The 22,550-nt window shown below is 40.6% G+C and overlaps 1 protein-coding gene across 9 annotated transcripts in view; it reads left to right on the forward strand.

Moving 5' to 3' along the window:
* The first annotated feature begins 838 nt into the window (after positions 1-838).
* The window catches only part of KIF1B (kinesin family member 1B), a 148,318-nt gene continuing 126,606 nt past the window's right edge, over positions 839-22,550 (forward strand). For all 9 annotated transcript variants that reach the window (XM_012791427.3, XM_020281763.2, XM_012791425.3 and 6 more), the window contains exons 1-2: positions 839-1,210; positions 18,300-18,480. In XM_012791427.3, the coding sequence (XP_012646881.2) occupies positions 18,375-18,480 (106 nt within the window). In that variant the 5' untranslated portion in view covers positions 839-1,210; positions 18,300-18,374. The remainder of the gene's footprint in view (positions 1,211-18,299; positions 18,481-22,550) is intronic.

A 22,550-nucleotide genomic window follows, 5' to 3' on the forward strand; every position in this document is an offset into this window, starting at 1 on the left:
ACCAACAGTCTAGTTCCAAGGGAATGAATATTATTAAGTACTGAATCGAACTGCTCATGAACAGTTATGGGATTTTTCTAGAGCCGAATCTAAATCTGATTTTTAAAAATCGCTCCAAGACCTTTTGTGTTCTCTGGTTTCTGAATTCCAGCAACCCTCCTCCAAGGGCATCTCCCAGAGGGGCGCAGCTCATTAACAGGGGCCACACAAAGCCTTTCGCTCCTTTACTCACAGCCCTTCGGCGGGCTCCCAAGGAGACCAGTCGAGAGCCCAAGTCATGCTTTCCTATTACTCATTCCGCCTTTTCTCCCAAGGTGGCGTGTGGGAGGTGTTGTGCTCGGGTTCGACAAGAATAGGCCAGGAAGCGTTCTGCAGGATACACTCATCCTTCGCGTGCCTCAGTTCCGACCGCGCCGACTCGGGCCGGCCCAACCGGAGAGCTGTTTTCCAAAGGGACAATGACCGCAACTCGCCGCCCCCCACGTCCTCGCGGCTCCTCCGCGGGCGCCCGGACCCCTGCGGCCCGCCCCGCCTCACTTAGTCGACCTTTCGTCCCCTTACAAGGAGGGTTATGAGGGTGGGTAGGCGCGGCCGAGGTCGACCAAAGCCCTTCGGGGGTCACCGGGAGGTAACCCTCGGTGCAGGTTTCCGCCACTCCGCACCCCCACACCCCCCGCGCCGGTTCCCAGGCCACCAGGCGGCGCTCGGGTGTCTCCGCAGCGCCTCATCGCGGCCCTGTTCCTCGGCTCCCTCTGCGATTGGCTGGCCGCCCCGAGCTCTGCGCTTCGATTGGCCTCAGCCCGCGTCAGTCGCGGGCTCCTGGGCGGGCCGAGGTGACGCGCGGCGGCCTCGCTCGGGGCGGTGTCCCGCGCCCGCGGCTACGGGCGGAGTTTCGCCGAGACCGACGCGGGGCAGTCAGACGACAGCGGTCCTGCGAGGCGCCGGCGCACACCCGAGCCTCTCCCCGTCCTCGGCAGCCGCCACCGCCGGCTCGTCGCCCTGCCCTGGCCTCCCGCACTCCCGCCTTCCGCTCGCCGCCGGCCTGATGCGGAGCGGAGCCGCTGCGTGATGGGGCTGCGGAGCGGCGCCCTGCGGCTCGCGGCGGCCGCTGCTCGCGCTGAGGTGCGTCGGTGCCCGGTCCCCCGCGCCCCCGCGCGCCGAGGCGCCTGCTGACCCGGCCCGCAGCCCGTCGGTCCGCAGCGCGGCTGAGGTGAGGCGGCGGGGCGGGTGGGGGTTGGCGCCGCGGCCGCCTGGCCGGGGAGGGGGCCGCTCCGGGCGGGAGGGGCGGGCCGGGGTCCGAGGGGAGGCGGCGCCGCGCCCGGGTGGGCGCCGGGGGCGCCGGGTGGGGGAGCCTCGCCTCGGGGAAGGGGCCCCTTCCCCGGCCGGCGGCGCGTCCCGGGCTCGCGTCCAGCGGCCTGCTGGGTCCCCCGCAGTGCCCCGCACCGGCTGTCCGTTTCCCGAGCCGCCGGGCTCTGGCTGTGCGCGGCTGTCAGCCGACCCGCCTCCGGCCGGCCGTTCGCCGGGGTCTCTGCGCACGTTGCAGCTCTGGGGAGATGGCAGTGCTCCGTTTGGAGCCATCCTTATTTCCCCTCTCCCCTCTCCCCCATGGTAGTTGGCATCAGGCTTCGGCTGGGAAAGTGGTTGTGCCCTTTTGCCAGGTGGAGGTACGGAAGGTCATCGCATGGCACAGGGGGAGCCGAGGGCGCGAGCGCTGGAAGGAGGGGCGCCCCGGGAAGGGAGGGGGCTTGTTGGACGCCGGCCGGCCGTGAGGAAGGCTGGTGTGGTCTCGGCGTTCAGCAGCCCGGATTACTCTGGCAGCCATATTGGGAGGATGATCTGACAAATCCTTTAGGAGCCAAGTCCAGTTGCTGGAAGGCACCGAGTGACAGCCCTGGCAGCTTTCAGGGTGACTGGTCAAACCAGAAGCCAAGTTGTGGGGGTTGGGAGGCTTGTGGAGCAAGCTAGTCATTGTTCATGCAACACAGAACATTCCCGGCCCTGAAACCAGAATTGAGCTCCCAAATCACTTTTTCTCCTTGGTGAATGGTTAAATGAGCTTCCAAGGTAAACTGCCTTCAAGATTCCATGCTTGTTGGGGTGAAATGTCGTGTTTTTGTATTCGTCTTCTCTGTCCAACGGCGTGGCTGTGGAAGGCCTGTTGATGCCTTGTGCATAGCCAGATTTGAGGATTACTAAGGCCGCTCTAGCAGCCTGGAGGCCTCGAGTTAGTATATTATATTGGATGGATAGATTTTCAGAGTAGCTCAACATGTAGAGAATAAACCAGAATATTCTGATAGTGGGGAAGGCTTGCAGCAGTATTTCTGAGGATGCAGGTTGTCATCTTTGTGGAATCTCGAGGTAGCCGAAATTAGCTTGTCAACAAATCCCTCGCTCATATCTCTCACTGCCCTAGGCAGCTGTTCTGCCAACACTGAACATGCTGCTTTGTGTCATGATGTGTCTGTCTGAGCCCGATGAAAGTGTGGTGATTGGATTTGAATAAGTCTTAAGAAGCGATATCATGGTGGATATTTTATTTAAAGGTTGGCGTTTTGTCCAATTAGCTTAGTCATAACAAAATCTTAGCTTGTGTGTTCCTCTAAGAAGTGAGGTGGTGCCTTCTAATTAAGTTGGTGTGGTTGTTGGATCATGAAGAAAGTGGAGTTGTTAATGTACCATTTGAGGATGGAATGTGAAAATTGCACATATGTTGATGTTGTAAAGCAAATCTGGAAATGATCAATAACTGGGTTCAGCATGAGCCCGTAAATCTGTGTTTTGCTATATCCTAGACATGGACAGGACCTGGGGAGATGGCATACCTGCTTTCTTCTTTGTGCCTTTGCTTTCATTCAGATTCCATCTTAATGAATAAATTATAACTTCTTAAGTTGAAGTACTTAAAAAATTTCAGATTGACTTTTCTAAGAAAAATCTTAACACACTTTATTTTTTGTTATTTTCATCATCAAGCTTTCCTTTTAAAACTTGTTGAATGAAACATAGCTTCAACAGTAACTAGTATTTTTTTTTGTACATTAATATGAGAGAAATACAGAATGTTTGTTTTGAAAGTCCATTTTCCAAGTAAATATTTCTAAGTTTTTAATTTTTAGAGTTACTTTATTAAAGATCTGAAAAATTGTGGTTAAATATAATTTCAGCATTTGGTAAAATCAGACCTGATTGTGAATCTGATATATGAAGGCAAGATTCTTTGAGTCTGTGCAGCTCTGTTCTGATGAATGTTTTCCCAAAATTCATCCAATTAAGTATGGCTTCTAAGGCTTAGAACAGACTGTTTTTCCTTCTCAAGACTAAATATGAATGCAGTTTTCCTTTTTCTCTTTCCTCTTTCCCATTTTGAGTTTGTGTAGGGTATAAATGTCCAAGAAGAGTCTGCCAGCTGAGTCTATCTGAAGGCCACAGTTTCTAGTCCATTTTCCTACTATGGTCTTGTCCTGGGTGCAAAGTAAAGGACAACAGCGGCTCCCTGCCTACCTGTTTGTAACCACCTTCCCAGGCTGCCAGTCATAACAGGTCTTTTCCAGGAGGGGCATATCCCTCTGGTCTTATAAACTGACATGTAATTCACAAGGCTCAGAAGTTAAAGATATATCATGGCCACTTCATGTAGTTCTCTTTGCAAAATAGCCTTGTTTGAACAAGATATTGGCGAATTTCTGGATTCCATAAAAGAGTGTGACTAAATATGCATACTTCTAGAACCTTTTTTGTGTGCAGCTCATCACAAAGAAGAGAAATTAAACAGATGCAACTGTGATAGGAAAAACCTGCAAAAGATGCCTTGGATTCCTCTCTCAGTTGAGCTTTTTGGTTAATGGCTTAGTGATTCATTTATGCTCATTTTTACTACAGTCATTACCAGTTAATTTAGGGTACATTTAGAGATTTAGTTCTTTACCCTCAAGGAACTTACACTTTACCATTTTTATATAAATATGGTAAGATAAAGTTAACTCCAACTCCTTTCTGTTTTAGTACAATTTTGTTTAATGCTGCCCATGCCATGGTTGTTTCCATGATTTTGAGTCTTTTTCAAAACTCTTTGTAATGTTATATACATAACGCTGTGGTTATGATACTCAATCAATACTTTTACAATTGTCCTATGGTTGTTTATATTTTAAGTCACAAGATTGTAAATATATGATGGCTTAATTTTTTTTTATTTAATACCACATTGTTTACACTGAAGCATATTATTCAATTGACCCATCCTCTACCATTGCCTTTGATGACTTTGATTCTTGGCTTAGTTCTTCCATCTAAGTTTTTGACATCATCTTGGCATATGTCAATGATTGTGTAAATAAGCAAAAATAACAACAATAATGATAAAATAGCTTACTCATATGGAGTACTTTCTATGTGTCAGGCTTTTCCAGGCAATTTATATTTATTAACTAGTTTAATCCTTATAACACCCATATAAAATAGACACTATTATTCTCATTTTACAGGTGAAACTGAGACAGAGGTTAAGTGACTTCTCCACTGGCATTAGAACTAGAAAGTAACTGCTATGCTGAACTTCCTTTGTAACTGTCCTTAACCTTAAAATTCCTTGACCTCAGCTCAAGCAAACATTGGCTTCATTCTGTTTCAGTAGCTCAGTATTACAGCCACATCTTCTAACTTGTCATCATTTACAGAGCTCAAATTCATCTTCAACTCTTAAACTCTAATAATTTACAGCTTTCACTTTCGGAGTCTCTTTCCATGTGTTCTCCCACCTCAAGTCTCCTAGTCCATCACCCTCTTCCAGATTTTACTTCTTTTCCTTCCTTTTGTACATTGTGACCTCTGGAGCACATTGCCTGCAGTTTTTATTCTTCCTCATTATTCTGTAGGACCCACTATGCAGATGCCTGCCCCGCGTCATCCCATTCATACCCTCCATTCTTCTTCTGTGTCATGGAGAAACCTCACCCTGTGCTGGGGATTAATGCCACAATAAATGTGTAGTCCAAAGTCTCCCCTGAGTCTGTCTTTGGTGTTTGTTGAAGCAGTTCTGCTTAGTTCTCTCCCTGGTTCTTTTTTTTTTTTTTTTTTTTGAGACAGAGTCTCACTTTGTTGTCCAGGCTAGAGTGAGTGCCGTGGCGTCAGCCTAGCTCACAGCAACCTCAAACTCCTGGGCTCGAGTGATCCTTCTGCCTCAGCCTCCCGAGTAGCTGGGACTATAGGCATGCGCCACTATGCCCGGCTAATTTTTTTTTATATATATATCAGTTGGCCAATTAATTTCTTTCTGTTTATAGTAGAGACGGGGTCTCGCTCTTGCTCAGGCTGGTTTTGAACTCCTGACCTTGAGCAATCCGCCCGCCTCGGCCTCCCAAGAGCTAGGATTACAGGCGTGAGCCACAGCGCCCGGCCTCTCCCTGGTTCTTTACAGTTGCTATTCTAATATCCCAACCACTTGATGTAAGCCCCCCACAGCCCTACACTTGGCAGAAAACCTCACCTACCACCTCAGGAAAAAAACATGAACTCCCTAAGCTTCCCCTTCTACTTACAACCTTCTCTGCCCTTTTTCTTCCCCTCACTCCTGTCTGAGAAAGAGGTTACTCTCCCTGACTTATGTTCTCTGGGTATCACTGTTTCCTAATCTTTAGAGACTTGCTGTATTGGTCACTCTTCTTTCCCCTTCATTGACTATTTCCCCACTTTTCTTGAACATGCCAGGCATAGTCCTACCTTAGGGCCCTTGCTCTGAATCTTTCTTCTGCCTGGAATATTCTTCTCCTGAAATCCACTTGGCTAACTCTTTTATCTCTTTCAAGTTTTTGCTTACATGTCACCACCTCAGCAGGCCTACCCTGACCTCATTTATACACTGCACAGCACTCTTCCCACCACCCCCTGATCCCCCTAACTTTGCTGTACCCCCCCATAATACTTATTACATTCTTTATAGCTTATTTTTTTCTTCTTACTCTCCTCCTCCTTCCTCTTCTTTTTCTTCCTCTTCCTCCACTTCTTCTTTTTGAGACAAGGTCTCACTCTGTTGCCCAGGTTAGAGTTCAGTGGTGTGGTTTTAGCTTACTATAGCCTTGAATGCCTAGGCTGAAGCCATGCTCTGGCCTTGGCCTTCCAAGTAGCTGGGACTGTAGGCATGTAGCACCATGCCCAGCTAATTTTTCTATTTTTTTGCAGAGATGGGGGTGGGGTGGGATGGGGGAGCGTCTCACTCCTGCTCAGGCTGGTCTCAAACTCCTGGCCTCAAGAATCCTCTCTCCTTGGCCTTCCAAAATGCTGGGATTACAGGAGTGAGCCACTGCACCTGGCCTAAATGATATATTTCTAATGTTAAAATAAATAGCAAAATAGGCTATCACAGAAAATTTTTATTTATTTACAATTTATACCACTTACTGCTTCTAGAAAGGATTTGGGCAGCTTATTACAAGTACCACAGAATACAGTGAGACTATTAAAATATAAGTAAGAAACAAAAATCCATGTAACGAGAGGAAAAAGTAAATATATAAATCAAATTGCTTAGGCTACTGTGGTTATTGTAATTTAGTTTTGAAACTTTAGGAAATCAGAGCAAAAAGGGAAAAATAAATTATACAATTTTCATTCTGGTAAATGAAAGCTTAATAGTTTGTCAAGAGAAACTTTTTTCCTGGTATTAAATTCCAAAGAAATTCCAAGAGAAAGGTGTTATAGACATCCTGATATAAAGCTGTATGTACTAAAAGTTTTCAACAGGTTCTTTAAGTAAAGGAAGAAATGCTCTTCAGAGACCCTTTTTAAAACAAAGCTGGGCACGGTGGCACATGCCTGTACTTATAGCTGCTTTGGAAGGTGAGGCAGGAGGATTGTTGAGCTCAGGAGTTTGAGACTAGCCTGAGCAACATAGTGAGACTGTTTCTTTTTTTTTTTTTTTTTTTTGAGACAGAGTCTCACTTTGTTGCCCAGGCTAGAGTGAGTGCTGTGGCATCAGCCTAGCTCACAGCGACCTCAGTCTCCTGGGCTCAAGGAATCCTACTGCCTTGGCCTCCCGAGTAGCTGGGACTACAGGTATGCGCCACCATGCCCGGCTAATTTTTTCTCTATATATTAGTTGGCCAATTAATTTCTTTCTATTTTTAGTAGAGACAGGGTCTCGATCTTGCTTAGGCTGGTTTCGAACTCATGAGCCTTGGCCTCCCAGAGTGCTAGGATTACAGGCGTGAGCCACTGCGCCTGGCTGAGACTGTCTCTCTTTTTTTTAAAAAAAGTAATCTACTTACTTTCCAAATTGAGGCTGTAAATTTAAAATATAACTAAGTCTTTTCTATGAAAGATACAACTAATGTGGTTCAGGTGTGTGATTTTATATAAAGATAAATCTGAGTATCCCACTAGAAAGCTCATCATTCAGCCCTGGTGAGAGCCTACAATACTTGTATTCTGTGTTGTCATCTGAAAGAAACCATACCTATTAAACTTCGAGTACTAGTGTTTTTTTTTTTGAGACAGAGTCTCACTTTGTTGCCCAGGCTAGAGTGAGTGCCGTGGTGTCAGCCTGGCTCACAGCAACCTCAATCTCCTGGGCTCAGCGATCCTACTGTCTCAGCCTCCCGAGTAGCTAGGACTACAGGCATGCGCCACCATGCCCGGCTAATTTTTTGTATATATATTTTTAGTTGGTCAATTAATTTATTTCTATTTTTGGTAGAGACGGGGTCTCGCTCAGGCTGGTTTCGAACTCCTGACCTTGAGCGATCCGCCCGCCTCGGCCTCCCAAAGTGCTAGGATTACAGGCGTGAGCCACCGCGCCCGGCCTGGAGTACTAGTTTTTTATGTGGCAAGATTGGCACCTTGTTGACACATGGAGAAGTCTGACCTCCATTCCCCAGATGGTGAGCTACCTCCCAAGTATGTAGCTGCAGAGGTGTGGTCAGGAGCAGATTTCAGAAAGAAGGTATCTCAACTTATATCAAACATGAATTAACCTTTGATTGGAACTTACCATTTCTACACCGTAGCAGAGCTGAGTTCATTTTAACCTGCACAGTTCCAGGAGTAAGTGCTGTCATTCATTTTGACAATAGAAGAACTTCAGTGGAATGCTGGGATTTGACTTTAGAGTTACCAGTGGATCTGCCAAAAAAATTTGAAGGAGGTAGCTTCAGATATTAGAACTAGTTGAGTTATAAGATAGAGTTTGACTATATAGGTAGAGTATTAATTATCCAAACAAACTTTGGATTTGGCCCTGCCCCAAAAATTAAAAAAGAAAGAGAAAAAGTAAAAAAGATCACTTTTATTTAGAATAGTTTAAGCCATGGGCCATAGCAGCTGTTGTTTCTTGATGCACCTCTTGGTTTATGAGAATAAAACCATGTCACCAGTGAAAAGGAAGGTATTTGATTTCTTAATTGAATTAGCAGGAGGATAGATGTCTAATAAATCTAAAAATCATATCAGGTTGTTTTAGGTAGTAGTTAAAACAGTTGAGGAGCCTAACTGAGCCTGTTTAGCCACATTGGAGACTGAAAATCTGATCTGTTAGGGAGACTATTATTGTGCAGTCTGTTTCTTGGTATTCGTCTAGAATTCAGAAAGAGGCTTTTCTAACATGTGATCTATCTTGAACTTTCACAGTGTGGCCCATGGCCGACTTTTATTCCTCGAGTCAAAATCAAGAATAGATTGGTATTTCATATACACACAAATAAATAATTACATTTTGGGGATCCATTTTATCAGTATGGCCATGATCAGTGACAGAATGTTGGGTCCTAAAACCTGCTTCGTCCTCATGGAAAGTATTAGACTGAGAGATGCAAAATGTTATGTGAGAAGGAAATTTTCATAGCCTCTTAAAAGGGGCACTCTAGCTATAAAAATTTATTTTTGGGTACCCATTCATCTTTCTTTTTTTATTTTTTTGAGACAGAGTCTCGCCTTGTTGCCCAGGTTAGAGTGAGTGTCATGGCATCAGCTAGCTCACAGCAACCTCAAACTCCAGGGCTCAAGTGATCCTACTGCCTCAGCCTCCCAATAGCTAGGACTACCAGCATGCGCCACCATGCCTGGCTAATTTTTTCTATATATATTTTTAGTTGGTCAATTAATTTCTTTCTATTTTTAGTAGAAATGGGGTCTTGCTCAGGCTGGTTTTGAACTCCTGAACTTGAGCAATCTACCCGCTTTGGGCTCCCAGAGTGCTAGGATTACAGGTGTGCGCCACCACGCCTGGCCCCCATTCATCTTTTAAATTATAATTTATTCTTTAAAATATAATTTAGGGGAAATGATTATCTTTTAGATAGACTACTTGTTATAAATTTGTCACTATATAACAAATTGTGGGCCGGGCGCCGTGTCTCACGCCTGTAATCCTAGCACTCTGGGAGGCTGAGGCGGGCAGATTGCTCGAGGTCAGGAGTTCAAAACCAGCCTGAGCAAGAGCGAGACCCTGCCTCTACTATAAATAGAAAGAAATTAATTGGCCAACTAATATATATATATAGAAAAAATTAGCTGGGCATGGTGGCGCATGCCTGTAGTCCCAGCTATTTGGGAGCCTGAGGCAGTAGGATTGCTTGAGCCCAGGAGTTTGAGGTTGCTGTGAGCTAGGCTGATGCCATGGCACTCACTGTAGCATGGGCAGCAAAGCAAGACTCTGTCTCAAAAATAAAAAGAGTAAGTATGACTTTTGAAGGTAGATATTAAATTGACTTAGTGCTTCCTGCTCCATAGTGGCGTTTGAACTTGTCCTTGAAAGATACGGCCTTGCATTAGGTTGAGAAGTGAGATTGGGTTTCCTGGGGTCTGCATGTATGGTGTAGGAAGGGGGTGGGTGGTGGAGAAGAAGGCTTGTAGAGTTCGAGGAGGAAAGCTGAGCCTGGGGAAGTAGGTTGGATTGTTGAGGCCCCTGAGTTTTTAGGTTATTCTCTGAGGTTGTGGCAACCAACTGAAGGTTTTTTTAAGGAGATGGAATGACATGAACTGATCTATCTTTGGGGAGTAGAATCCTGTTTCCTGCAGCAGAAGGATATTATAAAACTAAACCCAAACAAAACACTAGTATTATTTCCTCTTGTTTATTCACTTTGCTAAAAGATCAATTTGAGTCTTCTCCTTAGAGCCCTCATAATCCAGGGTGCCTCTGAGGGCAAATGGGAATTCCCCAAGATCAAAATTAAGCAAATGGGCAAAAATTGAGAAAAATTCAGATTAATTAGACCTAAGTGTTTTATGGTTCCTTTAATGTTAGTGAATGCTTCTGGAATGTTTGCTCCATTCTACTTTCCTGATGATTCTAATTGTCATAAGGAAGGAAAACTGGTTAGAGAACAGTCTAATACTAAGGCTGTGTAAGTGATTTAGAGTTACCTTTCATACCTGCCTGTCTTTCCTGGTTTTTCAAAACTTGGAAAATGTATTTTTATGCTTATTATTAGTGTTGTTTTTCTGTAACTTAAAAATACTCTGTAATTATTGTTTATCACTGGATTTTAAACTTGATTTCAGACTTATATAATAAGTAATTTTTTAAAGGAGCAGGGAGTTTTGAAGCTGTAATTCTTCAATGGTTGTCTATTATAAAAGAGATACTATTTAAAATAGTAGGGAAGTAACAAAGTAACTCTATAGTCCACTTAACTGTAGCTTTCAGTTACTGCATAAAATTTTAACTCACTTGTGAAGATGGTTGCAGTTTTGCCATGAGACAGTTAAATCAGAAAAAATATTTAGACTTAGGTTGTTTTGGAAAAGTATTATATTGTATAGATTGCCTCCAAAAAGGATGGCCATTACTTTTTTTTTTTTTTTTTTTGAAACAGAGTCTGGCTTTGTTGCCCACACTAGAGTGGGTGCTATGGCACTAGAGTCAGCCTAGCTCACAGCAACCTCAAACTCCTGGGTTTAAGCAATTGCCATTACCTTTTTTCATTTTCTTTTCTTTTCTTTTTTAAAGAGACAGTGTCTCTCACTATTTTCACCAGGCTGCACTCCTGGCTCCTGGGCTCAAGTGATCCCTCCCTGCACCTCAGCCTCACAAGTAGCTGGGAGTATAGGTGTGCGCCACTGTGCTTGGCTTGTTAGCTTTTTTAATTAGAAAGGAATTTGAAATTAATCACTATCTTTTCCTTTTGATCATATGATGTCGTTTTTTGAAACAACTTTTAAAATTAATATTGTTTAAACATTAGTTTATGAACACATAGTAACTAGGAATTAAAAACTCCCCCCAAATTATTATATTCAAGAACCCTGTGTTGTAGAAGATTAGAAATGTGACTAAGATTGTGTTCTTGTCCTCAAGAAACTTAAAGTCTATAGCAAGGATAAGAAAAGTAAATAATTTATTTTGCCCTGAGTAAAGTCAGTGAGTTGAGAAGTATTAAATGGAGAATCATTTGTATTTGGTTTGGGGGATGGGGAAAATCTATGAAGGCTTTAGAGATAAGTGGCATGTGGGAAGGTCCTGGAAGTATCAATGGATTTTGAAAAGAATAGGAGAGGAGAAAGGGCACAGTGGGTAAAGGGAAGTTTGGAGCAAAAGTGCAGGGGCAGAAAAACATGAGACATATTCTTGAAGCCCTCTGGTGGGTGGTTGTTAAGGAATGTGGATGGAAGGCAGTGTTTTGTGTGGGCTTGTAAAAATAGGTGGTTATGTTGCAGAACATAACATTGTGAATGCCAGTGTGGGGAATTCAGTCATTGCTTGGTGAACAGTAGGGGAACTCTGAGGGTTTTAAAGTGGGTAATGATGGGAATAGACTTGTACTTTGGGAAGATGAATCTGGCAGTTTTGTGTAGAATGGATGGTGAAGATGAAAATGGCGATGTTGTAAAGTAGGGATATGGGATAGGTGGAAGAAAGAGAAAACTAGTTAAGAAGGCTTTGATAGAGCTGGGACCCATACTACTAAGTGAAGTATCCCAAGAATGGAAAAACAAGCACCAGATATATTCTCCAGCAAACTGGTATTAACTGAGTAGCACCTAAGTGGACACATAGGTACTACAGTAATAGGGTATTGGGCAGGTGGGAGGGGGGCGGGTATATACATACATAATGAGTGAGATGTGCACCATCTAGGGGATGGTCATGATGGAGACTCAGACTTTTGGGGGGAGGGGGGGAAATGGGCATTTATTGAAACCTTAAAATCTGTACCCCCATAATATGCCGAAATAAAAAAAAAAAAAAAGAAGGCTTTGAGAAGTATTGAAAGCTTAACAGGGACGATGGTGGTAGAAATGGAAAGAGAGATTTTTATAGACAGAAACCATGTGATTTAGCCACTGGTTAAATGGATAGAGGAAGCAAGCTTAGCCTCTGTAGGAAAGAGAATACTGGGAATGTTAAAAGTGACAATAAAGAGGCTAAGAGCTAGTGTTTGAGAGAGAGATGTTTTGGCTTTGGTTATGTGAGGTTGAATGAGATGCTGACAGGATAGCTAGTTAGGAGAGTCAAGCAGTCTATTGAAAAATGTATTATATTTATAGCAACATTAGCTATTAGAGATGTTAGTGTTTTGTTTCATAGTTACAAATGCATAGTACTTTATATCTAAGCCCAGCAAGGAGGTTTCAGCCTTTGTTGTCTTGTTTGTGAGTCAGTCAGTAGCATTCAACACTTTTTTTTTTTTTTGATTTTAATTATTTTTTTTATTTTGGCATATTATGGGGGTACAGATTTTAAGGTTTCAATAAATGCCCATTTCCCCCCCTCCCCCCAAAAGTCTGAGTCTCCATCATGACCATCCCCCAGATGGTGCACATCTCACTCACTATGTATGTATATACCCGCCCCCCTCCCCCCTCCCACCTGCCCAATACCCTATTACTGTAGCACCTATGTGTCCACTTAGGTGCTACTCAGTTAATACCAGTTTGCTGGAGAATATATCTGGTGCTTGTTTTTCCAATCTTGGGATACTTCACTTAGTAGTATGGGTTCCAGCTCTAACCAGGAAAATATAAGGTGTGCTATATCACCATTGTTTCTTAGAGCTGAATAGTACTCCATGGTGTACATATACCACATTTTATTAATCCATTCTTTGATTGATGGGCACTTGGGCTGTTTCCACAGCCTTGCAATTATGAATTGTGCTGCTAGCATTCAACACTTTTTTAGGCCCTGGATAGAATATGGAAGAAAAAATGTTTTGTTCTCTTTTTACATCTAAATATCTATAATATTCAATAATTTATCAACATTTTGGCAATCCTATTTTTTTTGTCATCCCCTAACAAATTCCTTAATATCACCCAATATCCTAGTGTATGTTCAGACTTCCCTGATTATCTAAAAAATGTATTTTTACAGATCTTCTTGATTGAAAAATCATTGTATTTGGTTGATAAATAACACAAGTCTTTTTTATAACTCTCCCTCCCCAATTGTGCTATTTATTTGAGGAAAGTGGGTGACTTGTTTTGGAGATTTTTCTATGTTCTGGATTTGGCTGATTACATCTTTGATGTATCATCTAAATTGCTTCTTTGCTCCCTACGTCTTCTAAACTGGTAGTCAGGTCTAAAGCTTGATTCTATTTAGTTTTTGTTTATTTATTTATTTTTTAATTTAAGGAATATAGGAAGAATACTTACTAGGTAGAAGTGTGTATTTCCTACATAGCACATTAGGAGGCATATATGCCACTTTGGTGTCTTATACTTCTAGTGATGTTAAGATTTATCATTTGGTTACTGTGTTCTTAACCCAATCTATATCCGTATATTCCCATATATATTCCACCATCAACCAACCTTTCATCATGCTTTTTAGCAGCCAGTGATGATTGTTGCAGGAAACCTTTGTATCAGTAGGGTTGGAACAAGGTGATATTCTTTTTTTTTTATTATTATTAAAGACATTAGAGTTTTTACCAAGAAAAGAGGTGACATTCTAATTCTTTCTTTTCTTCTGTGTTTATTTACTGGAATTTTTCTGTAAAAAAATAACTTACCCGGCTGGGCGTGGAGGCTCATGCCTCTGGGAGGCTTAGGCGGGCGGATTACTCGAGGTCAGGAGTTCAAAACCAGCCTGAGCAAGAGTGAGACCCCGTCTCTACTATAAATAGAAAGAAATTAATTGGCCAACAAATATATATAGAAAAAATTAGCCAGGCATGGTGGCCCATGCCTGTAGTCCCAGCTACTCGGGAGGCTGAGGCAGGAAGATCGCTTGAGCCCAGGAGTTTGAGATTGCTGTGAGCTAGGCTACGCCAGGGCACTCACTCTAGCCTGGGCATCAAAGCGAGACTCTGTCTTAAAAAAAAAAAAAAAAAAAAAAAAAAGGCCGGGCGAGGTGGCTCACGCCTGTAATCCTAGCTCTCTGGGAGGCCAAGGCAGGCGGATTGCTCAAGGTCAGGAGTTCGAAACCAGCCTGAGCAAGAGCGAGACCCTGTCTCTACTATAAATAGAAAGAAATTAATTGGCCAACTGATATATATGTAAAAAATTAGCCGGGCATGGTGGCGCATGCCTGTAGTCCCAGCTACTCGGGAGGCTGAGGCAGAAGGATCGCTCGAGCCCAGGAGTTTGAGGTTGCTGTGAGCTAGGCTGACGCCATGGCACTCACTCTAGCCTGGGCAACAAAGCGAGACTCTGTCTCAAAAAAAAAGAACTTACCCTTATTGATGATTTGGTTATCCTGGAATATTATATACAGACTAGGTGTATGCTTGATTCTTTTGTTTTATTTGCTAGTTTTGAGAATAATGAGGTTTTTTAAAAAAATTGTCGTATACTTATGAATTTATATATTTGATACTTTACAGTCCATTTACTATTTAAAAAAAATGCTCTGATTATCCTGTGTTTGGCCAGCAGGAGATCCTTTAAGTTGGCACCTGTGTCCTTTTGATGTGTCCCCATTCCCTATTTACTTTTGATAGATTTTTTGCTAAAATGTCCTAGCATCATCTTGAAATTTCTTGGTCAGACTTGAAAGTAGCCATTTTTTCAAGGAACTCAAGTTCAGAGAGATTGTTGAAGGAATAGGATTTTCACTTTGAGAAGCTATTAAAGAATAATGCGAGATAAAATGCAGTAAAATGATAGCAGTGTTCTCAACAATGTGTTTGGGCCTGTAAGTGCATAGGAAATACCATTAATTCCTGGAGTGTTTGGGTGAGGCATTTTCAAAGAGGTAAGACTGGATCTGGGCAATCACATAGGGGAAGAAATGAAGACTCATGCTCATTGCAGAGGGGAAATAGTGAGGAGGTGGAAAAGAACATGTGTGTGGGACAGTACAGGAGCTTGGCTAGAACATATGGAGTACCTTGACTGTGGTCTTGATCTTGTTGTAAGTACTGGGGAATAAGAGGACTTTCTTGCAATGGGGAGTAACATTGAAAATCATGCTTTAGAAAGGTTGCTCTTGCAAGAGCAAGTGACTTAAAGCAGTGGTTCGTAGCTGGGATTTGTAACATAATTGTTGAAAAATTAAACAAACTAAAAATAAATAAACATGCAAACAAACATAGCTGGGACCAAAAGTGTTGAATACTTGACTAGGGGAGTCTAGAATTGTTTGCTTTTCAAAAGACCCTGTGTGATTCTGTTTTGTACAACCCTGTTTAAGGACTATTGGATCAAAGACTAAAAATTCAGAGAACGGTTCAGCTATTGCAGGTATCGAAGGCATGTGGTGTAAGGACATAGATTAAGATGTCAATCGAACTGAGAGAAAGGAAAGGATAGAATTTAAGATAGAATTAAAGCAAAGCAAATTTATGTCTTAACAGTTTACATATCATATTTCATTAATAATATTAATATTAATACAAGGATTCAAAGAGAAGGAACAAAGATGACTCCAAGATTTATAGTATGGGGACCTGGGAGAGTGGTGTCGATAGATATGGGAAGATTGGTAGAGATTGCTAGTTTGAGGGAGAAGATAATGGGTTTTTGGATGTGAGTGTTGAGATGAGGCCTGTATATCAAAGGGAACTCTAGGGGTTTGAAATATATTTTATGTCTTGCTTTTTCTGAATGCTTCATCCATTCTCTTTTGGCATAGTACTCAACTAGTGAATATAAGTCATGTTACGTTCATTTGGAGGGTTGATAATGTTAAGCTTTCATTTGATAAATAAAGTCAGAAAAAATTTGATAAAGAACTATTAGTTTAATGTAAAATAAAGTAGGAAACAGGCTAGAAAAACACCGTAGCAAATATAAAAAGATTAATATCAAAAATATTAGTCCAGGTGCAGTGGCTCATGCCTGTAATCCTAGTTCTTTGGGAGGCCAAGGTGGGAGGATCACTTGAGCACAAGAGTTTGAGCCAGCCAGAGCAACATAGCAAGACTCCATCTCTGCCAAAAATAGAAAAGTTAGCTGTACGTGGTGGTGTGTACCTGTAGTCCTAGCTACTTGGGAGGCTGAGCCCAGGAGTTTTTAGGCTGCAGCTATAATAGCGCCACTGCACTCCAGCCTGGGCTACACTGTGAGACCCTGTCTCAAAAAATAAATATATACGTATAATTATTTGAAACAAAGACAACAAAAACAAAAATCAGTAAATCACGCAAAGGACTTGATTTTTTTCCTTTTCTTTTGCTGTTTATTTTGCACAGATGGGTGGAGGCTGAAAAAGGCATCCACCCACGCAAAGACTTAAACAGATAATTCTCACAACTGGGACATATAATTCATCAATTCATTCCTTTAACAAACATTTACTGAGTACTTACATCAGGTACTGTTCTAAGTGCTAGCAAACATGACAGACAAGATCTCTGTGGTGACATAAGGGACAGACCATAGACACGTTCCAAAAAACAAGACTTTCAAATAGTGATAAATGCTATTGAGAAAATAGGGCAGCAAGGTATAAAAACTTTATAGTTTTTATTAGTACTTTGTTTTTGTTTTATTTATTTTGCTTTTTCCAGGGAATGCATTGGCAATGTTGTTCAGCTGGAGCATTGGTTAGCATTCCTAATCTCTACTTAATTATGTGGAAAAAAATTAGTCAGATTTAAGTTCTGTTGGGGTTCACTGGTAATTGGACTCATAAATACTTTTACTTTTTTCTTTTGTTTGGTTCTTCTTTTTTTTTTTTTTTTTTTTTTTTTTTTTTTTTTTTTTGAGACAGAGTCTCACTTTGTTGTCCAGGCTAGAGTGAGTGCCGTGGCGTCAGCCTAGCTCACAGCAACCTCAAACTCCTGGGCTCGAGTGATCCTTCTGCCTCAGCCTCCCGAGTAGCTGGGACTACAGGCATGCGCCACCATGCCCGGCTAATTTTTTTTTTTTTATATATATATCAGTTGGCCAATTAATTTCTTTCTATTTATAGTAGAGACGGGGTCTCGCTCTTGCTCAGGCTGGTTTTGAACTCCTGACCTTGAGCAATCCACCCGCCTCGGCCTCCCAAGAGCTAGGATTACAGGCGTGAGCCACAGCGCCCGGCCTTGTTTGGTTCTTCTTGAAGATGTTTATGTAATGGATAGAGTATAGATTTCTTCTGACTAGAGAGATTGGTTGTTTCTTGTGGAAATTACTTATGTGGGTTCTTTTCACAGAAGTGATATCTTTGTTCTGTTGGGAGGGAAACTATTCCTCTGAAAAATGTTCACATTTTTCCTGTGGCTTCATTCAATAGTGAAATTTAGTGATTTGATTTTGCTGTGAGTCTGTGGGACATCTGATGGTAGGACCTGGGTCTCTTGGTACCTTTTTTGTTCATTGTAGAAGGTGGTTGTGAGGGTCAAATGAAATACATATGGAAGGTATTGTTCTTCAAGTTAAAGGAAATCACTGTGTAGTTAAAGCACTTGGCTAGAACTAACCTTTGTCCTTTGCTGTTTAATTATATATATATCATGTAACCAAATGTTTCAAGCTATAATTAAAGTATAGAAAGTTCAATGTAATTTTTTTTTTTTTTAACTTTCCTCTTCTACTGGATCAATGTAATTTTTGAAAGAAAAGTAGTAAGTGGTTTGCAGATGGAAAGTTGTCTGTTAAAGGAACTTCTTCAACAAACATTTTGTGTTTTTCACATATTATAGAAGATTGACCTAGAACACAGAAAGCGAGATAGATGCCTATTTATATTCTTTATTAATAAGTTCAGGGATTTTTTTTAAGTATGAGAAAGATAATAGAATAGGAAAAAAATTTCAGTCTTTAATTTTTCTGTTTTGGTAATTTATTAAGAATATAAGATATGCAGGGGGAAAGTGGGATGAGGTTTTTAGAAATGGAAACAGAAACAACATAGTAGCGCTTTGGCTTAAGTTAGCCCATACTTTTCTTTAATTTTGACTATGTTGTATGGAATTTTTTTCTTTTTAAAGGAAACTTGAATATAACTTCAAAGGAAGATTTGATTTTTTATTTGTGGATTGCGTATATATAACAAGGCCATCAAAATGTCGGGAGCCTCAGTGAAGGTGGCTGTCCGGGTGAGGCCTTTCAATTCTCGGGAGACCAGCAAGGAGTCCAAATGCATCATTCAGATGCAAGGCAACTCGACCAGTGAGTACATGTTGTTTTCTGTCAATTATATGTCTTACCTTCCCTTTTTCCCCTCCCTTCTCTTTTTGCTGTGAACAGAATAAATAAATATTTGTGTGTGAAATTTGTGTTCAAACGTGTGTTTGAAGTTTGCTATTTTGAACGATCCATTGGATATTTTCCCCTCTGTCATATTTGCTGCAGTATATGTCAATATGGACCATTTATTTTACTACTTGCAATTGAGAAACCATATATAACTGAACTAATTTCGCTAGTGTTAATGCTCATTAAGTTGAAATCTTAATGATAATAAAGGTGGAAACAGTGATTTTTACTAAATCCTAATGTGATGAAATAATACCTATTGGCCCCAAGATTCATTGTTTTTCTTTCTTGATTTTATATAGGACTTGAGCTTACCAAGATGGTCTTAAAACTTACTCTTCAGTGGTTCTTTGTGTTGAACAATGGATATAACTATAATATATTTTAAACTTGTGAATTACTGCTAAAATTATCAGTCATTTTTTTCTTGGCTTGTTTCTCTATAGAATTGCTTAGGTGAAAAATGTCTTAGGCAGATTTCTTTTGTACCTGCACTACTATATTACTTGATATGGGTCTGTAGGCAAATTATTACTCAAAATAGAGATAGACTCTGCTAACTTTAAATTTGTAGTTTTGTGATAAAGCAGAATCATCACTCTTTCAGACACAGTTACTGCTGAAGTAACCATTCTCACCTCATCTGCTTGTGCACCATTTGCTAGTGTTCTGTGTGCAAAGGAGTCTTCCAGTGGGAAATGTTTATTCCACAAAAATCTAGCTAGATATTGTAGCCCACATTTCAGGTAGTTCATGTGTAACTTTGAACATTCCATTGCTTATACTCTTCTCTGAACTTGTTAGATAGGGCTTAAAACGATCTTTTTTAAAAAAAGATTCAAAAGTAGGAATCTAAATGGCTATATCATTGTGTTTTACCTTTCTTTGTCAATCATTGTGCCAAAATGATTCTGTGCATTATATCCTATGAGTAATTGTCAAAGAGAGATGCGAAGGTCAATATTGAATTGTTTCCTGTAAATGAGTGAACTTTGTGTTATATAAATTATGTCTCAAGGCTGGGTACAGTGGCTCATGCCTGTAATCCCAGCACTTTGGGAGGCCAAGGTGTGTGTGTGGGGGTGCAGTTTCCTTTAGAACAGGAGTTCAAGACCCTGTCTCTACAAAAAAAAAAAAAAAAAATTTGATGTGTGCCTATAGTCCCAGCTACTCAGGAGGCCAAGGTGAGAGGATTGCTTTGAGCCCAGGAGTTTGAGACCAGCCTGAGCAACATAGGGAGACCCTGTCTCTATTTAAAAAAAACAAAAAACAAAACCCTCATTAGATGAATCAGCCTTGAAAAAATTAGGATTAGTTTTTTACCTAAATATTTAACTTTGTCATGGAACAGAGATTTGGGATCATTTGGTTCCTGAGTTATATGATCTTGGAAAGCAGCTAATCACATGAGACCTCTTATATCTATTGTATGTGAAACTTTTTCCTCTAGAATATTTGGCATTTTGTTCTCTATTTAGGTTTTCTGTTTCTGTTTTTGATCTTCTATGGCAATTTTGTAATTTGACTAATATGTAATCCAAATAATTTTTCAGTGAGAGATTTTAAATGAAGCATGTGTATGAAAGATGCTATGTTTAGAAAGTATTAATAGCTTGTTTTAAAAAAAACCACTGGGCTTAGATTGGAAGAGTGCATGCATTTCCAACATAGAATTGTTGGAAATTAATATACTATAGCCACATGTGTTGCTTTAAAAAGACTGCTATGCTGGCAAGCTGGCCTGTGCTGCTCACAAGGATTATAGCTGATTGCAGATGGAATGCAATGGAATGTTCCTACCATAAAGTCTCCTATGAAAAAGTAGAAGAGTATGAAGAGTACTTTCAGGAATGTGCCAAATCTGAAAACTGAGTACTAGCCATTTTATTTAAGCACTTTGTGGTCTCGCAGGAAATATTTTCTACGTCATGGGTAAATGTTACTGCCTTGACATTTTGGAGTCCTGAGCACATATAAGTGGCTTTGTTCAATAATATCCCATTATATTCCAAGTTTCTCCCACTTTGGAAGCATTTCTTATTGTCTGATTACTTTGTAAAAAGGAAAATGGGGCAAAGTTAATGATCTGACTGCTCACATTTATGGTTAGATTATATGTGTAAACCTGGAGACATTGAACCTGCATAAATTCCCTCAAAACAGGTGGATAAAGTTGGCTTTTACTTATGATGTGATATATACTAATCAGGTGATTAAACTATAATATTTTGCTTTGTCTTTAACCATAGGGTTCTGTCTCTTGTCCTTTGGTAACTCTCATTCGTATATTTATCAATCTTCCCTTGCCCAGGTTATCTTTTTTTCCAGTGCCCAATCTTAGTGGGATAGAAGTAACCCTGATTTTTTTCCTGTTTATTGCTTACATTTTATGTTTTTTAAGGCTTTTTCATTCACAATGTACATTTCTAAACCAAATATTGTACCTCATAATTAGTACAAAGAATAAATTCATGTCCACTGTTAAAAATTTGGGATAGAAGAAGGGCAGGGACAAAATGGAGATTTGGAAAAGAAGAATTTAGAAAAGAATGCATTTAAATTTATATGCTTTTACTAGTATAAATGTAACAGCATGAAAATAAATGTAAAAATATATAAATTATCTTTGTGAACATTGTGAATAATAAAGAGGCAGGAAAGAAAACTCTCCTCTATTCTTACCTCTTTTTTTTTTTTTTTTTTGGTTATTTTGTATTTTCTGCTCATTAGCTTGCTTGGAATATTCTTACCTCTTTAACCATAGCCTACTTCTGCATTCTGTTGGATGTTTTTAAGTTTTTTTTTTGTTTTTTTTTTAATTGCTATGTAACAGTTGTACGTATCTTTGGAGTACATGCGATAGTTTAAGACACATCTACAATGAATAATGATCAAATCAAGGTAATTAGATATTCATTACTTTAAACATCTGTCCGTGGATTGGGAACATTCCAATTCTCCTCTTCTAGCTGTTTTGAAACACACAGTAAATTTGATGGATTTTTGTTGTTCCAATGTGGTTTGATGGTTGGTCTTTATGTAATTCCGTATTCCAGTCTTGTTAGTTTTAGTTTTTTGTTTTTCTCTGATTTGTATTGACTAATTCTCACTTTAATTTCAGTCTGTGTTTCTTTTTTTGGGATCCATGGATGGAATTTTGAGTATCTGTGAAGGTGGGAACCCCTTGAAATTATGTGCAAAATCTGTTTCAGCATTTTCCTAGGGAGAGGGCAGTCATTTTTAACACACTAATTTTAAAGAGATCTATGTTCCAAAAGAAAGTTAAAAATCACTAGCTTAGGCTGGCATGGTGGCTCACGCCTGTAATCCTAGCAATCTGGGAGACTGAGGTGGGATGATTGCTTAGGTCAGGTGTTCGAGACCAGCCTGAGCCAGGAGTGAGACCCCCATCTCTACAAAAAAAAAAAAAAAAATTAGCTGAGCATGGGGGCAAGTGCCTGTAGTCTCAAATACTTGAGAAGCTGGGACAGGAGGAGAATTAAGTCTCCTTGAGTTTTTTCCAGGATAACCTAGTACATAATTAAGTTAAATCAGACTATGGTATAAACTCCATCACATAGTATCCAAAGTGCTTCACATTGTGGTCCAAGAAGAAGGCCAGCTCTTCAGCTACTACTACTCTACCTCCATACCATATACTCTAACCTTAGAGATACAATTTCCATGTGTTTTTTTTTAACCTGCCTCTTTTCAGGATTCATTCAGAGACCTGCATATCTCACTCATACTCAATCATGTGTCTTTCTTTAACTCTACAAATGCTTTACATTTTACTGAAAATAACTAAAAACTGCTGAAGATTTGGGCATTTCAATTCCTCACAGCAATGTTTTTTCTTATTGCAAACTGAAAATAGCCCTAGTATCCATCAGCAGGGGACTGAGTAAATATATCAGGGTACATTTACAAAATATAATATAGCAAAGAGATGAATTTCTATACACACAAACATAAATCATACT

This window comes from Microcebus murinus, chromosome 2 (assembly GCF_040939455.1).
Source record: "Microcebus murinus isolate Inina chromosome 2, M.murinus_Inina_mat1.0, whole genome shotgun sequence".
In the NCBI taxonomy this organism is placed as follows: Eukaryota; Metazoa; Chordata; class Mammalia; order Primates; family Cheirogaleidae; genus Microcebus; species Microcebus murinus.